At 39.4% G+C, this 18,997-nt stretch overlaps 1 protein-coding gene across 1 annotated transcript; it reads left to right on the top strand.

The window, feature by feature from the left end:
• Positions 1-14,992: 14,992 nt before the first annotated feature.
• On the top strand, positions 14,993-18,784 carry SPATA19 (spermatogenesis associated 19). The gene is made up of 6 exons (XM_044919782.1): positions 14,993-15,070; positions 15,240-15,296; positions 15,801-15,893; positions 16,074-16,165; positions 18,575-18,652; positions 18,736-18,784. Exons 1-6 carry the CDS (start codon positions 14,993-14,995, stop codon positions 18,782-18,784), a joined length of 447 nt encoding a protein of 148 aa, XP_044775717.1.
• The last annotated feature ends 213 nt before the right edge of the window (positions 18,785-18,997 follow it).

The raw sequence follows: 18,997 nt of genomic DNA on the forward strand, positions 1-18,997 counted from the left end.
AGAGATAAACAACTACTGATCATGAGGGCAGAATTTGAGAGATAAGTGATACCATAAGATGAAACAACATTAGAATAATTGGGATCCCAGAAGAAGAAAGAGAGAGAGGGGCAGAAGGTATATTGGAGCAAATTATAGCAGAGAACTGCCCTAATTTGGGGAAGGAAACAGGCATCAAAATCCAGGAGGCACAGAGGACCCCCCTCAAAATCAATACAAATTGGTCAACACCCTGACATCTAAATAGTAAAACTTATGAGTCTCAGAGACAAAGAGAAAATCTTGAAAGCAGCTCAGAACAAGAGATCTGTAACCTACAATGGTAGAAACATTAGCCTGGCAACAGACCTATCCACAGAGACCTGGCAGGCCAGAAAGGACTGGCAGGATATATTCAGAGCACTAAATGAGAAAAATATGCAGCCAAGAATACTATATCCAGCTAGGCTGTCATTGAAAATAGAAGAGATAAAAAACTTCCAGGACAAACAAAAACTAAAGGAATTTGCAAACCCCAAACCAGCCCTACAAGAAATATTGAAAGGGGTCCTCTACGCAAAGAGAGAGCCTAAAAGTAACATAGACCAGAAAGGAACACAGACAATATACGGTAACAGTCACCTTACAGGCAATACAATGGCACTAAATTCCTATCTTTCAATAGTGACCCTGAATGTAAATGGGCTAAATGCCCCAATCAAAAGACACAGGCTATTAGATTGGATAAAAAAACAAGACCCATCAATATGCTGTCTGCAAGAGACTCATTTTAGACCCAAACACACCCCCAGATTGAAAGTGAGGGGGTGGAAAACCATTTACCATGCTAATGGACACCAAAAGAAAGCTGGGGTGGCAATCCTTACATCAGACAAATTAGATTTTAAACCAAAGACTGTAATAAGAGATGAGGAAGGACATTATATCCTGCTTAAAGGATCTATCCAACAAGAAGATCTAACAATTGTAAATACCTATGCCCCTAACATGGGAGCAGCCAATTATATAAGGCAATTAATAACAAAAGCAAAGAAACACATCGACAACAATACAATAATAGTGGGGGACTTTAACACCCCCCTCACTGAAATGGACGGATTGTCTAAGCAAAAGATCAACAAGGAAATAAAGACTTTAAATGACACACTGGACCAAATGGACTTCACAGATCTATTCAGAACATTCCACCCCAAAGCAATGGAATACACATTCTTCTCTAGTGCCCATGGAACATTCTCCAGAATCGATCACATCCTAGGTCATAAATCAGGTCTCAACCGGTACCAAAAGATTGGGATCATTCCCTGCCTATTTTCAGACCACAATGCTTTGAAACTAGAACTCAATCACAAGAGGAAAGTCAGAAAGAACTCAAAATACATGGAGGCTAAAGGGCATCCTACTGAAGAATGAATGGGTCAACCAGGAAATTAAAGAAGAATTAAAAAAATACATGGAAACCAATGAAAATGAAAACACAACTATTCAAAATCTTTGGGATGCAGCAAAGGCAGTCCTAAGAGGAAAGTATATAGCAATACAAGCCTTTCTCAAGAAACAAGAAAGGTCTCAAGTACACAACCTAACCCTACACCTAAAGGAGCTGGAGAAAGAACAGCAAATAAAGCCTAAACCCAGCAGGAGAAGAGAAATAATAAAGATCAGAGCAGAAATCAATGAAATAGAAACCAAAAGAACAGTAGAACAGATCAACAAGAGTAGAAGCTGGTTCTTTGAAAGAATTAATAAGATTGATAAACCCCTGGCCACACTTACCAAAAAGAAGAGAGAAATGACAAATAAATAAAATCATGAATGAAAGAGGAGAGATCACAACCAACACCAAAGAAATACAAACAATTAGAAGAACATATTATGAGGAACTCTATGCCAGCAAATTAGATAATCTGGAAGAAATGAATGCCTTCCTAGAGATGTATCAACTACCAAAACTGAACCAGGAAGAAATAGAAAACCTGAACAGACCTATAACCACTAAGGAAATTGAAGCAGTCATCAAAAATCTCCCAACAAACAAAAGCCCAGGGCCAGATGCCTTCCCAGGGGAATTCTACCAAACATTTAAAGAAGAGTTATTTTTCTGAAACTGTTCCAAAAAATAGAAATGGAAGGAAAACTTCCAAACTCGTTTTATGAAGCCACCATTACCTTGATCTCAAAACCAGACAAAGACCCCAACAAAAAGGAGAATTACAGACCAATATCCCTGATGAACATGGATGCAAAAATTCTCACCAAAATACTAGCCAATAGGATCCAACAGTACATTAAAAGGATTCTTCACCACGACCAAGTGGGATTTATCCCTGGGCTGCAAGGTTGGTTCAACATCCGCAAATCAATCAATCTGATACAATACATTAATAAAAGAAAGAACAAGAACCATATGATCCTCTCAATAGATGCAGAAAAAGCATTTGACAAAGTACTGCATCCTTTCTTGATCAAAACTTTTCAGAGTATAGGGATAGAGGGTACATACCTCAATATCATAAAAGCCATCTATGAAAAACCCACAGCGAATATCATTCTCAATGGGGAAAAACAGAGCTTTCCCCCTAAGGTCAGGAACACGGCAGGGATGTCCACTATCACTACTGTTATTCAACATAGTATTAGAAGTCTTAGCCACAGCAATCAGACAACAAAAAGAAAGAAAAGACATCCAAATCATCAAGGAAGAAGTCAAACTCTCACTCTTTGCAGATGATATGATACTTTATGTGGAAAACCCAAAAGACTCTACCCCAAAACTGCTAGAACTCATACAGGAATTCAATCAAGTGGCAGGATATAAAATCAATGCACAGAAATCAGTGGCATTCCTATACACCAACAGCAAGACAGAAGAAAGAGAAATTAAGGAGGTGATCCCATTTACAATTGCAGCCAAAATGATAAGATACCTAGGAATAAATCTAACCAAAGAGGCAAAGGATCTGTATGCAGAAAACTATAATATACTCATGAAAGAAATTGAGGAAGACAAAAGGAAATGGAAAAACGTGCCATGCTCATGGATTGGAAGAACAAATATTGTGAAGATGTCAATGCTACCTAGAGCAATCTACACATTCAACGCAATCCCCATCAAAATACCATCCACTTTTTTCAAAGAAATGGAACAAATAATCCTAAAATTTGTATGGAACCAGAAAAGACCCTGAATAGCCAGAGGAATGTTGAAAAAGAAAAGCAAAGCTGGTGGAATCACAATTCTAGACTTCAAGCTCTATTACAAATCTGTAATCATCAAAACAGTATGGTACTGGCAGAAAGACAGACACATAGATCAATGGAACAGAATAGAGAGCCCAGAAATGGACCCTCAACTCTATGGTCAACTAATCTTTGATAAAGCAGGAAAGAACGTCCAATGGAAAAAAGACAGTCTCTTCCACATATGGTGTTGGGAAAATTGGACAGCCACATGCAGAATGAAACAGGATCATTTCCTTCCACCACACACAAAAATAGACTCCAAATGGTTGAAAGACCTCAATGTGAGACAGGAGTCCATCAAAATCTTAAAGGAGAACACAGGCAGCAACCTCTTTGACCTCAGCCGCAGCAACTTCTTCCTAGAAACATCGCCAAAGGCAAGGGAAACAAGGGCAAAAATGAACTATTGGGACTTCATCAAGATAAAAAGCTTTTGCACAGCAAAAGAAATAGTCAAAAAAACCAAAAGACAACTGACAGAATGGGAGAAGATATTTGCAAATGACATATCAGATAAAGGGCTAGTATTCAAAATCTATAAAGAACTTATCAAACTCAACACCCAAAGAACAAATGATCCACTCAAGAAATGGGCAGAAGACATGAACAGACATTTTTCCAAAGAAGACATCCAAATGGCCAACAGACACATGAAAATATGCTCAACATCGCTCAGCATCAGGGAAATCCAAATCAAAACCACAATGAGATATCACCTCACACCAGTCAGAATGGCTAAAATTAACGAGTCAGGAAACGACAGATGTTGGCGGGGATGCGGAGAAAGGGGAACCCTCCTACACTGTTGGTGGGATTGCAAGCTGGTGCAGCCACTCTGGAAAGCAGTATGGAAGTTCCTCAAAAAGTTGAAAATAGAGCTGCCCTACAACCCAGCAATTGCATTACTGTGTATTTACCCTAAAGATACAAATGTAGGGATTCAAAGGGGTACGTGCACCCCGATGTTTATAGCAGCAATGTCCTCAATAGCCAAACTGTGGAAAGAGCCATGATGTCCATCGACAGATGAATGGATAAAGAAGAAGTGGTATCTATATACAATGGAATATTATGCAGCCATCAAAAGGAATGAGATCTTGCCATTTGCAACGACGTGGATGGAACTGGAGGGTATTATGCTGAGCGAAATAAGGCAATCAGAGAAAGACATGTATCATATGATCTCACTGATATGAGGAATTCTTAATCTCAGGAAACAAATTGAGGTTTGCTGGAGTGGTGGGGGGTGGGAGGGATGGGGTGGCTGGGTGATAGATGTTGGGGAGGTTATGTGCTATGGTGAGCACTGTGAATTGTGTAAGACTGTTGAATCACAGATCTGTACCTCTGAAACAAATAATACATTATATGTTAAAAAAAAAAAGAACATAGTAGGAAGGGAGAAATGAAGGGGGGAAAAATTCTACAATAAAGCAGAATTCACATCAAATTCTACAAATATTAGGAAAATGATAAAAGAATATCGTGAACACCTTTATGCCAGTAAATTTGACAACTTAGATAACATGGATACATTCCTTGAGATACAGCAAAATTTACACAAGCAGAAAAACAAATCTGAAGAATCCTATATATATTAAAGAAGTTAGTTCTATAATTAAAAACTATCCAGCAAAGAAAACTCCAGGTCCAGATTGATAGATTCACAGAAGAATTCCTCCAAACACATATGGAAGAAATAAATCTTACATGAATTCTTCTAGAGAATAGAAATAGGGAGTGCTTCTAAATTCATTTTATGAACTCAGTGCAACATTGATATCAATATCTGACAAAAAAAATACAAGAAAGAGAAAATATAGGCTAATATCTGTTATTGTCATAGATGCAAAATTTGTAATAAGACTACATATTTATATATAATGTGTATAACCTATAATATATATGATATATATTATGTGTGTGTGTATCTATCTATCTATCTATCTATCTATCTATCTATCTATCTATCATCTATCTATCTATCCTGAACAAGTGGGGTTTGCATAGAATTTCAATGTTGCTTTAAGATTTGAAAGTCAGTCAGTGTAATGCACTATAATAATAGAACAAAAGAAAGCCCATATGATCATCTCAACACAGAAAAATATTGGTAAAATTAAACATGCTTTCATGACAAAAACTCTGCAAACTAGGAGTAGAAGGAACAATATTTAATTGGGGGAAGGGAATCTACCAAAGACCTAGCACCAGAGTTAATGATGAAATAGTGAGTGCTTTTCTTTTAAGATTTGAAACAAGGCAAATATTGTTTTTACCAGGTCTGTTCAACATTTTACTGAAGATACTAGCTAGGGCAAAAGGGCAAGTGAAAAAAACAAAACAAAACAAAACAAAAACCCAAAAAACAAAACAAAACAAACCCATAATTTCATACTCAGAAAATCTAAAAAAAAAAAATATCTGTATGTAGTCACTATTAGTAAGTGAATTTAACAAGTTTACTGGATACAGGGACAATATAAAAAATTCCTATTTACTACCAAAAATTAGTTGAAATAGAACTGAAGTAGAAAGAAATACAATTGAAAGCACTAAAATATCAAATATCTAGAGATAAATCTAATGAGAGATATGCAAATCCTTTACACTGAAATATATAAAACATGTCGATAAAATTAAAAGCTTACATAAATGAAGAATATAGCAGGTTAAGGATGGAAATCTCACTTTAAATAAAATGTCATTTCTCTCCATTTGAGCTATAGATTTAATAAAATACCAATCAAACTTCCAGAACTTTTTTTTGGTAATTGACAATTTAATTTTAAAAATTAAATGGAAATACAAAAGACCAGAAAAGCCAGGATAATAATTAAGAAGAATGAAAAATCAGGACTCGCACTACCAGATATCAAGACCAATGATAAGATTAAAAGTAAGGAAGAGTGCTATTGATGCTAAAGAAGAGGAAGAAGGAGAAGGAGAAGAAAGAAGGAGGAGGAGAGGGGAAGAAGAAGGTGGATCGGGGTGCCTGGGTGGTTCAGTCATTAAGTGTCTGCCTTCGGCTCGGGTCACGATCCCAGGGTCCTGGGATCAAGCCCCATATCGGGCTCCCTGCTCGGCAGGAAGCCTGCTTCTTCCTCTCCCACTCCCCCTGCTCGTGTTCCCTCCCTCACTGTCTCTCTCTCTGTCAATAAATTAATAAACTCTTAAAAAAAAAAAGAAGGTAGATCAATAGAATAGAAAAGAGAACCCAGAAATAGCTCTACACATGCACTGCCATCTGTTTATGACAAAGGCACCATTCTCATTCAATGGGATAGTGACTAGTGGAATGGAAAGTATAAATGAATCTAGATGTATAACACAATACACAACACATAAAATTGATTTGACATGGATCATAGATCTAAATATAAAAGCTTCTAAAATGATAATGTTTCTAGAAAAACATGTGTATGTCTTCATGACTTTGGGGTAGAGATATTTCCTTAAACATGAAACAAAGGTATAATATAAGGGGAAAAAAATGAAAATTGACAGAAGGATCTGGGACATTAGTAATCCTGCCTGAATTGGGTTGTTTTGGTTTTCCATTGACCTTAATCATAGGCCATAATAGTAATAAGATACATCCTAGTAGATACTCTTCCTTACTTCATAGCAGTCTAATTTCCTCTTGGTAATCAGGATCAATTACCCCAGCCAGTACAGTAACTATCTTTTTTGCCTATTGATTCAAAGGCATGAGGGACCTAAAGTGCCCAGGTGGCAGTATTAACTACCACTTGATAGGAATCATTGTTGTGTCGCCTGGTAGAAGCATTCCTCCTTTTGGAACTAAGGTCTCTAGACCAATAGAGCATAAGGTCATGGGGATAGAAAGCAAAATTTTGCTAGTGGATAATTAGGGGTAATAGTGAGTAGTGCGACTGCCATTTCCATCCCTTGATTCCTGGACCTGTGAATCCTGGTTATGAGAGAAATAGCACAATACATTGGACACTGATTTAGAACATGTACCACTTCCTGTAGAACATCGCTTCAGCCCTACAAGTTATTGCCACCTAGCTGGCACTATAAATGAGTCTTCAAAAGGCCACTCCACTGTTCTACCAAACCAGTGTCTATAGGGTGGTAGTGACCATGGTAAGATGAGTGAATACCATGAGAATAGGCTCATTGCTGCACTTAATTTGCTGTAAGTTCCCTTGATCAGAAGCAATGCTGTGTAAATACCATGATAGTAGATAAGGCATTCTGTAAGTCTACTGATGGTAGTTTGGGCAGAGGCAATGTGTGCAGAGAAGGCAAATTCTTATGCAGAGTAAGTATCTGTTCCGGTAAGAACAAAACATTGTCTCTTACATAATAGAAATAGGCCAGTATAATCAACCTGCTGTCTGGTAGCTAGCTGATTACCCCAAGGAATGGCCCTGTAGCTGGGACTCAGTATTTGTCTCTGCTGCTGGCAGATTAGACAGTCAGTTGTGGCTTATAGGTCAGCCTTGGTGAGTGGAAGTCCATGTTGCTGAACCCATGCATAACCTCTGTCCCGACTACCATTGCCACTTTGTTCCTGGGCCCATTAAGTGATAACAGAGGTAGCTGGGGAAAGAGACTGACTAGTATCTACAGAATGGGTCATCTTATCCACTTATTAATAAAATGCTCCTCTGCTGAGGTCACCTTTAGTGAACATTCATATGGGACATGAATATCTTCACTTTTCGCCCCCATCCACAGAGATCTAACCACATAGCTCTTCCCCACACCTCCTTGTTACCAATTTTCCAATCATGTTCCTTCCAAGTCCCTGAGTATCTAGTCAAATTATTGACTACAACCCATGAATTAGTATACAGTCGCAAGTGTGGCCACTTCTTCCAAGGAAAATGAACAACCAAGTGTACTGCCTGAAGTTCTGCCCTTCAGAACTTCAAGGGAGGATTTCTCTTCACTAACTGTCCTTTAGGGATGTCCCAGAAAGTAGTGTTGTAGCAGTATACTTTCAGGTTTTGATGACATATTATTCAGAATCATCTGTAAATCAAGCCTGAGTGTTCTCTCTGTCAGCTCATCACATGGAACTCCACATGAGGCCATAGGTACGTACTGGGAGAAAGATGGTAGTGTAGCCAGAGTAGGGAATGAGGATATTTGAGTCACTTCCTCATAAAACTCCTTTGAGCTTTCAGGGCCAGTTTGTGCCTGATTTCAAGTCTACCACTTCCATTTGGTGATGGTGTACTGCTGTGCGCACACAACTTTATAGCATGATGGGCCAGATAACACCCAGTTCATAAAGGGTGCTCAGGTTGCCTGGTAATTTCGTGGCCCATGTTTAAACATTCATTCTCTACTAGGGCCTTGTAGCAAATGAAAAGCTGTATATCAAAAGGAGAGTAGTTATCCACAGAGGATGGCAAAGCTTTGCTCCAAATCCTAATGGTTCCCACTGTGATTTACATAATAGAGGCCTGCTGAAGGTTTCATAAAGCATCTCTATCTGCTACTGACACTTCAAGCACCATTGAATCTACTGGATCATATGAACCAAGTGGCAGAACTACTTCTGGTGGCTTTTACTAACAGGTATTAAGAGAAAAGCATTTGCTGGATACATATCTATACATCACATACCATGTACAAGGGATTGTTTTAATTTGCTCAAGCAATGAAACCACATCTGGAACAGCAACTGCAGGTGGAGTCACCACCTGGTTAAGTTTACAATAATCCACTGTCATTCCCCAAGATCTTTCTGTCTTCTGCACAGATGAAATAGGCAGATTGTGTGGGGATGTGGTGGGAATCACCATCCTTCCATCTTTAAGGTCCTTAATGGTGGCACTAATCTCTATAATCCCTCAGGAATGTGGTATTGCTTTTGGTTTACTCTTTTCCCAGGTAGAGGATATTCTACTGGCTTCCACTTAGCCATTCCTACCATAATCGTCTTCACTCTACAGGTTAGGGAAGTGGTGTGGGGAGTCTCCCATTGCTGAATATGTCTACTATACAATTATGCATTCTGCAACTACAGAACCATAGAATGGGTTTAGGGGCCCACTGGGCCCTCTGTGCGAGGGACTTGAGCTAAAATTCCACTGATCACCTGATCTCCCTAAGCTCCTGCTTTTATGGTCTCCTAGAATTAGTATAAGTTCAGAGCCAGTCTCCAGTAATCCTTGAAAAGTCTGTTTCCTTTTCCTCACTGTACAGTCACCCCAGTAAAAGGCTGTAAGTCCCTTTGAGAAGAGTGGAAGAAAGATTAACACTATGCATTTTTGGTAATGTAGCAGGGTCCTTCCTTAAGGGGATCTGGGTTGTTCTTCATTCAAAGTGTTCTGGGTCTGTACATTGGCTCAAGTCAGAATTGGTCAAAGGGCCATGACTCTGTTTTTATGATTCAAGTTAGACTTCTGTTCACTTGACCTAGAATTCTTCCTCTTATATAGATCAGGCAAGAATTTAGTAGACCACTCATCTATTTCACTTCTAACTAGCCAACACTATAGATCTCTGGAAGTCAGACTCTTCTTATTACTGCTTGGACTCCATTGTCTATTATAGTAACCATGCCCACCTTGCTTTTGATGATTAAGGTTGCTGCATGGCCTCTGCTACCTGGGGTCCAAATATCCCTATTGCTTTTATGTCCCCACATTAAGTGGCAGCAGTTCCCACTTTAATTTCTGACCTACAGAGAAGAGTGACCCCATAGCTCTTCAAGGATGTTGGGGTTCCCCTCACAAATTTATTTCTTTCATCCATAGTAAAAGCTGTGTCCTCTGGACCCTCCAGGGGTGGGTATGCATGTCTTACATGATAAATATACTCTCGCATTCCAATCTCCCTAAGCCTTTGGATACCTTCCTCTATAATATACCAAGGCAATTCTGGCATTTCAAATTCATTTAATGTAGGTCATCTTTTGATCCATGTTTGAGCCAAACAACCAAGCAAACCATTAGAGCCCTTTCTAACTCCCTGAGCTCCAATATTATATGTAGAATCTCTGCATAGTGGGCCCATATCAATAAATGTGTCCAGATCAAACTTTATGTTTTCCTTCCACCATTATCTTCTATCCTTCATATTCATCCACAAACATGTTCCCCCAAATTATGCCTGGATTAATTGGAAAAATCATGTTGTTCTTTTGGAGGGTAGTGCAACTCCTCATTGTTCACACTTTGTATCTCACCTCTTGGGGACTGCTGGGCCTTGAGTGTACTTATAAATCTAAAAGTCAAGCAGGGTAATGAGGATGGGTCCTGGAGGAGAAGCAACAGTGTCTTTCAAGGCAAGTACCTCAGGCAAAGCAGTATTAATCTCTTCAGATGGGATGGAAGGACTGCTTCTACTGGCAAAGAAGAGTAAGAATTGTTTAGGATTTTAATAGCTCCAGCCTTATTAGGATCTTTCCATATGTCTTCATACCAATTTCCAGGATTCCGGTACTTCTCAATTAAGAACTTCACTTTAACAGCAGAAAACATGACCTTATATATAGAAAATTCTAAGGAAACCACAAAAAACTATTATAATAAATGAGTTCAGCAAAGTTGCAGGGTACAGATTAATATTTTAAAAATCTAGTATATTTCTGTACACTAGAAATGACAAATCCAAAAATAAAATTAAGAAAATAATTCCATTTATAATATCATAAAAAAGAATAAACTACTTAGGAATAAACTTAGCAAATGAGGTGCAAGACTTGCACATTGAAAGCTACAAAACTTTGTTGAAAGAGATTAAAGAAGATGTAAATAAATAGAAAAACACCCCATGTTTTTAGAGTGGTAAATTTAGTGTTATGAAGATGAAAATACTCTCCAAATTGATCAACAGAGTCAGTACAATCCCTATCAAAATATCAGCAGGCTTTTAAAATTATTCTTAGAGAAATTGATAAGCTGATTCCAAAATTTCAATGGAAATTCAAGAAACTCACAATAGCCAAAACAATTCAAAACATACTACAATTAAGTAATCAAATAATCAAGACAGTGTGGTATTGGCATAAAGGTAGATACATATATGAATGGAAAAGAATTTACAGTCCATGAGGCAGCTGGGTCACTCAGTTGGTTAAGCATCTGACTCTTGGCTTAGGCTCAGGTCATGATCTTAGGGTTGTGAGATAGAGCCCCACGTCAGTCTCCACACTTAGCGTGGAGTCTGCTTGAGATTCTCTGCCTCTCCCTCTCCCTCTGTCCCACCCCCCCACTCACATTCTCTCCCTCTAAAATAAATAAACAAAATCTTAAAAAAAAAAAAAAAGAATTTACAGTCCAGAAATAAACTCTCACATTTATGGTTAATTGATTTGTGGCAAGGGAGCTAAGACAATTTAATAGTGAAAGAAATTCTTTTCAACAAATGGGCCTGGGACAACTAAATTCAAAATGCAAAAAGAATGAAGTTGGATCCCCTACCTCACACCATACCCAAAATTAACTAAAAATGGTTAATAGACACAAATGTAAAAGCAACAATTACTAAATTCCTAGAAAAAATATAGGAATAAATCTTTATGACCATGTAATAGGTATATCTTAGATATGGCACCAAAAGCACAAGCAACAAAAGTAAAGATAAATTGCACCTCATTAAAAGTCCAATTTATTATTTTATGTGATGAATGATAACTTCATTCATCATTTCTTTCCTTCAAATGATAACTTCTAGAAAGTGAAAAGACAACCTACAGAATAAATATTTGCTAATCATATATCTGAGAAGACACTTGTACACAGAATATATAAATAACTTTTACTTAAAATTCAACAATAAAAAGACAAATAATCCAATTATAAAATCGAAAGTATCTAAATAGATATTTCCCCAAAGAAGATATACAAATGGCCAATAAGCACATGAAAAGATACTCATCATCATTTATCATTAGAGAGATACAAATCAAAACCACAAAGAGATGCCACTTTACATTTACTAGAATGGCTAAAATTAGAATGACAGATAACACTGTGCCAAGGATGTGGGGAAATTGGAACTCTTACACATTTATGGTGGAAATGTAAAATGGTGCTGCCATTTAGAAAGCATTTTGACAGCTCCTCAAAAATAGAGTCACCATGTAACTCAGATGTTTAACACCATTAATTAATTAATTATTTACAAATTAAACTATCCTTGGTTACCAATTTATCTCCATTCATCTGGCTAAACTATAAAAATGACATAATAAGTAAACTTAATAAAAAAAAGAAAGAGAAAAGGATAGAATCAGGGAGGGGTACAGAGGGGATTTCAAAAGTAACAATAGTGTTCTTTTTCTGTAATGGGTATCCTTGTATTGTTATTCTTTAAACTGTACATAAACTGTACTATAAATATTCTTTCATATGGATTAAATATTCAATAAAAATGATATATCAAGTGTTGGTAAGAAGGTAAAGCAACTGTTCCTTTCATACATTGCGTATGGGCAGTAATTGGTACAACCACTTTGCAATAATCTTCGGTATATACTGATACTAAATATATGTCAAGCCTATGACCTAGCAATTCTACTTTTTGGTATGTATATACTCTAAAGATTTAGTGCTTATGTCAACCAAATAATAGATATAAGAGTGTTTATAGCAGCATTATTTTAAAAAGTATCAAAGTAGAATAACATAAATGTCCACTAATAGTAAATTTGATAAATAATTTGTGTTCTGCTAATACAAAGGAATACTAGGCAAAACTTAGCTTTGGTAATAGAGGTGAAAATATTGGTCACCTTGTGGGAGAGTATTACTTGGGCTTGCTGGGATACTAGAAGTGGTTCAATGTGTATGTGTGTGTGTACCCACACCCACTTAATTTTTCTGAGTTGTGCATGTATTTGTATACTGTCCTGTATGCATTTTCTAACATATTAATAAAAAAGTGAGATTAGATTTATGTATCTCTCTTATTTTGGAAACAAACGCAGGATGTATATCCTAAAAACTTATGAAAACCTTACTTCTGAAGTAAGAACAAGGTTATACAGAGAGGAGACGAGGTAGAATTTCCCTGAGTATATCTTTTCATGTAGTTTTAACTTTTGACTCAAGTTAATGTTTTTATATTAAAAAATATATCAATAAAGATAGAAACATAACTTTTAGGGGATAGTGGCAGAAACAGAGATGTTGACAAGTAATTTCATCTTCTGTTTTTTAATTTCAGTCCCCCTGGGAGTTAGGTTGGGGTCATATGACTAGTACTGGCCAGTAAGCTTTAAGAAGAAGCCTTTGGGCTGAAGCAGAAGAGCTGATTTTGTTCCTCCATATGTTCTCTCTCCTTGCTTCGGCAATCATGGAGGTAACATCATGAGACCTTGGAGCCACGGGATGGAATTCTTCCTGGATCTCTAAGTCACCACATGGAACACGACTTCCCTGAAGAGCTTCTCAACTTGTATTGGAGTTTTTGAGAGTGAGAAGTGAAGCTTTTTTGTTTTTATTTTTAATTCTAGTTGGTTAACATGCAGTGTTATGTTAGTTTCAGGTGTACAATATAGTGATTCAACACTTCCATACATCCCCCTGTGTGAGAAATAAACCTTTTTAATTTGGGGACTAGTTTGTTGCTTCAACATAGCCTAGAGTATTCTGTTCAATAAAGAAGATGTAAAATTGAGGTGATTTGTCGAGAGGGAGGAGACATAGTGTCTATATGAGGGGAATTGGGGAGAGAGATACTCTTTGATACTTTTGGAAGAATGAGAATGAGAACATTTATAGAATATTAGAGCTAAAAGAAAACTACAGACATTATTCTGTTCTTTTCATTTTGAAGACAAAGAAACTAGAACCAGAGACTGATGATTGATTGGGTCAGGGTCACACAATGAGTTAGTGTAAAGACAGGATTGCAACCCTGGTTTTTAGGACCTTGAGAATAGTCTCAGGGTTAGGCTACAGTTACTTTTGAGAGCAGCTGGACATTTGCTTAGAATCCTTTAGATATTCTGAATTCCTCAATTTCTCAGTGAAAGTTCTAGATGGGAATAGCAGTCACCTGAGCTATCAATGTTTCCCCCCAACTCTGAAGTCACAACACAATCTCCTTTTCACCTCAACTTTACCGTCCTTCCATTGCAGCAGTCCACTGGAAATCATCAGGAAATTATTTTTTTTATAACAAATGGCACTTGCACTTTTTACTCTATACCTTTAATTGTTTGGATTTTTTTTTATGATTTGAATCACTGGTGTAAACAAAGTAGAAAAAAAGAAAGTGTCCTTGTTGGGAATTTTGTTTCTCTATCTTTGATATTTTGGGGAGTGGACAAATTCTTTCTTCCCCCATATGTAAGAATAAGAAGTACCTGTGGCATTGTTTGAATCAACTTCTAGAGGGCCTGTTTCATTTTGTTACAAATTTATTCTTTTGATTCATAGAATGTTTTTCTGCTTCAGCATTGCTTAAAACTGGGTGACCAGCCATAATCCCTCTGCCCCAACCAAATCTCTATAATTTTGATAATTTCCCCCTGTGTCTTCCTCAGGTTTATATTGGTTGTATCTTATTTTTTGTTCCCATCCCCTTATCTGTCCATTTCTGAGCTATGGCCATCACTAAGGCAGATACTTCCTGACCTCTTTTTTCCATCTCCACTCTGACCCCGGAGATTAAAGGAGGCCATTGTCACATCATCACTGGCCAGCCAATCAGGTGGGCAGCTTCCATCAATGACCTCCTTGTTCCAGAGGAGTTCTCAGGCAGCTTCGATGGAAGGAGGGAGCCAAGAAGGAGGCCTGGCATAAGTTCAAAGATGATAATTACAACATGGATTGTGTACATTCTCGCCCGGAAAGGTGCAGGGTTCCCCTTCCCACCAAAAACCAGTTCGGTAAGTATAGCTGGGGGTAGCTACCTGGAATTGTTTCTCATCTATCTGCTCCCTTCTGAGCTCTCCACTGCTCTTCCAAGAGATCTTATGATATATAACTGGATAAGAATGGAGGAGGAGGGCTGGGTCTCTAGGTATTCTGAGGCATTAACTTACCAATTTGTTGCAGGACGTTGAAGTTGTAGAAAGCGAGGCTGTATCTATAGTACAGCACTGGCTGAAAAAAGTGAGTAGCATTCCTCTATGACTCAGGGTACCCCAAATTCTAGAGAGCTGGCCTCCGTGGGTGCAGGAATCTGGACTCCTTTCCCCTTAGAACTGGGTAACTCAAGTTCTTTGCTAAACACTTTGCCTAGAGCTGTGTCTAATTCACCAAATGTCCTGAAAGATGCTGGGGCTTGTGTCCTTGTCAAAGGTGTGTTGGAATCACCACTATCCTTACCCTTCTTCTTAAGGATACTGGATGAGGGGTTTCAGATGTGTCATCTCCAGCTACAGGGAGCCTCAGGGATACCTTGGGATAGGGCCAAGGACTTAATGAGTCCCCTGGAATTCTACAGGAAGGTAGTAATAGACATGCTTATTGCAGGGACTGTGAGATACAGAGTGTGTATGTGAGGACATGTTACATGTGTGTTGTGACAGAGGGGAAAACAGGGAAAAGGCAGAAGAGACAGACTTGGGCTCAGATACAGAGCAACACTTTCAGGGGAAATTGCTCACCTTTCAGACTGAAGAAGAAGCTTCCCAGGACATAAAGGAGAAGATGTCCACCAACTGTACTCCCACGCATGGCCAAGATGTACATGTCACCAGAGATGTGGTAATTGAGAATTTGAGACAATCATCCTAGGGGAGTGGGCAGAGATGGAGGTGGGCAGGCACAGGGTCCAACTGAAAAGGGTCTTGGGCTAGTGGGCAGAGCTTGTCCAGGCTGGGCTCCATCCTGGCCATGGTGTCCTTGCTGGACAGTAATCATGTGCACACTACCCCGATTTCCTAGGTGAAGCACCATCTCTCAAAGTCTGATTTGTTGGCAAACCAGAGTCAAGAGGTCCTGGAGGAAAGAACAAGAATCCAGTTCATAAGATGGAGGTAAAGCCTCTCATTTGCCCTGAGTGGAGTTGTGGGGAGGGAGGCACAAGTCCCCCACCTTCGGGATTCCTGGCCAACACAAACTCATGGCTATTCTTCTCCAGAGACATTGACTTCTTTGGCTGAGAAATTTTTCAGCCTTACTTTGGGGTTTTAAGGGAATATTTTTGCTATCTTGAAAGCCCAGCTCATTCCTAAGTTTTAACATGATTTCAGGGGTTGCAAAACTGGGCTTGCTCACCATTTCTTCAATGCTTCTGAATAAATTTCAGACTTCTGTTACTTTTGCACTTGATTTGTTCAGAAGTGGCTGCACTTTAAAGAGCTAAAAGAAAATAAGCTCTTAAAATGCAAAAGCCTGAGCCCTCGTCTGCAGCTGAGGTGAAAGGGGTTTTTTCAGCGCCCTAGGCTAGAATTCTGTGCTCCACATTATGGTGGCTTTGCCAGCCTCCCACCGTGCTTGCTAGAGCACAGACCACCTCCTTCCCTTTCCTGGCTCCAAAGGGCCGGAGACCCAATGTGGAGGGAGCTGGGCCTGAAAGCTGGCTCATTTCTTCTGGCATAAGCTTCCCTATTTCCTTTTCAGGACTGTGTTCACTCAGGGTCTCTTTCCAGCAGAAGTCTTGTGGGTTTAAACTTGTCCTCCATGAAAATGTGGAGGAGCTCTCTCTCTCATTTCTGTACTCTTTTTCTTCCCATGTCCCCATCGCCAGCTTTGTTCACTTCTATCAAGGAGGACGCATTTCTCAAGAAATGTATTTTTGCTTTGGGGATATCCAGTTTTCTTGTGTTTACCCCTTATGGTGCCATTAGTATTTTAAAACAGGATTCAAATGCTCAGGAGGGAGTGACAAATGGTGGAATTTGAGACCTTCCTGGAAAAGACTTTTTGGATGGGAACTGTATTCTAAAATCATAAAGGTTGGGGACTGTAATCCAGCCATAGCCTTATACGTGGGAGCCTGTCCCTGCCTGACATGGCTGCACTGGATGGAACTCTACATGTGGCAGTTCCTTGGTCTGGATAATATGAACATCATCTTCAGAAATTTTTTAGACCTTAGCTCTATGGCATAACCAGGTTAAAGCTTTGGAGACAAGCTACAGGAATCACAATTTTCCATATATAATTTTTCCACTTTGGACTTTCTGTGGATTTTTTAAGCCCATAAACTGTGCCTGGCTCCCCCTCCAATCCACTGGTTTTGGCATTCTTTTATTAGTTTCAGTAAATATGTAGTCAAGGAATACATATCCCTTCATTAAGCATCAGCAGATACTCATTTTTTTGGTAGATGTTTGCTAGGCCCTCTAAAGAGAGAAAATAAGATGGAGTCCCCAGTTTCAAAGGGATAAAAGTGAACTAGATGAATAAGGTATGTGAATATTAGAGAAAATGTCAGAAAAGCCATGAGGAGTACCTACAAGAGCATAGCATGGGGGACGCAGCTTGTGCAAGTTCTAGGCTTTGCTACCTGGGGGACCCTGGAAAGGTTTCTAGCAGGACATTTGCTTGGACTGACCCATGGACTGGGTAGGGACTGAATAAACAAGAGTGGGGAGGAGGGGGCTTCCACAGGTCATGAGAGCCTTGGCAACTTGGCCAATTCCACCTGGCCTCCAGTGTGCAGGGCTGTGGCCCTTTCTCTGGGCCTTGGGCTGGGAGTAATCTCTCCCTTTTCTGGAATCCCTTTATTCTTTCTTACCCCACTCTTTGGGCACTGACTCAGCTCTACCTTGTGTGAGTGATAAATGAGCATATTTATCACCTTCAGGCTTCATGTCTTTGAGGCAGTATCAATGCTGTCTTCACATTGAAAGTCCCAAGGCACCTAGAACAATAGAGACAAAAATGGGGGATTCAGTTGGAATCGAGGGTTTGTGGGGGGAGAGGGGGATGGAGTTGAAGAGGACATGAATTGGACCACAGAGACAAAGGCGAGTCTGCATGGTGAAATAAAACAGAACAGCAGTGATGTGGGCCTTCAGCTTCTTTGTGGCAGATTTTTGCAGAATTATCTCTAAACCATGGTAAGTATGGCACAGTGTAGGTCATAAAGAGCTGATAAGGAAGTTGGATCCAGAAGGGGTGAATTCCACGTCTTACAAGACCACTGACCTGATGTGCAACTCTAGTAAAGGCACTTAACCTCTCTGTTTCTTCAACTCTTCTTAGGACCATTTGCTACCTGCCCAGGATTATTGGGTGGCTCAGGGGTACTTGATAGTAAAAAACAAAACAAAACAAAACAAAAAAATCTTTGTGTGCCTCATGCAAGACAAGTGAAGGACTAGCTCAAAAGTTCACGGAGACAGGGTCAGAACTATCGTTTGTATGATTCCAACCCATTCACTATGCCTAGTGAAAGAGAAACTCAGGAATCCCAATGTTTGAATGGTGTTTTGCAGCCATACCCGTATCTTCCAAGTGCCGAGTGAGGCGAGGAGTGACGTTATGAGAGACCGAATAGAGCAGGTGAGAAGAAGGTAAGCTGTTGGAGATTATCTGATTTGTACACCTAATAGGGTCAGGGGGTGGTGGGCGGGCGTTTCTGGCCTCTCATTTGCAGGTTCCCTGACTGTGTCTGGAACCCTTCTGTGTTGAGTGCCTCTTCGTAAGACTCTGCTCCAGGGCCCGAATGGGGCAATGGCTGACCAGCCACCCCAGCTCCATACCATGGTCTGGGTGTGCGCTCTGGGCAGGCTTTGCCATCTGGCAGCCTCCTGTCTGCCTTGTTCCTCTTCTCTGTCCCTGCAGCATAGGGAACCTTACGGATGAATCATCTCAGTGGATTCCCAACAGAAATTCCTATGCAGAATGCTGAGAGCTAC

This window comes from Neomonachus schauinslandi, chromosome 11 (genome assembly GCF_002201575.2).
Source record: "Neomonachus schauinslandi chromosome 11, ASM220157v2, whole genome shotgun sequence".
NCBI lineage: Eukaryota > Metazoa > Chordata > Mammalia > Carnivora > Phocidae > Neomonachus > Neomonachus schauinslandi.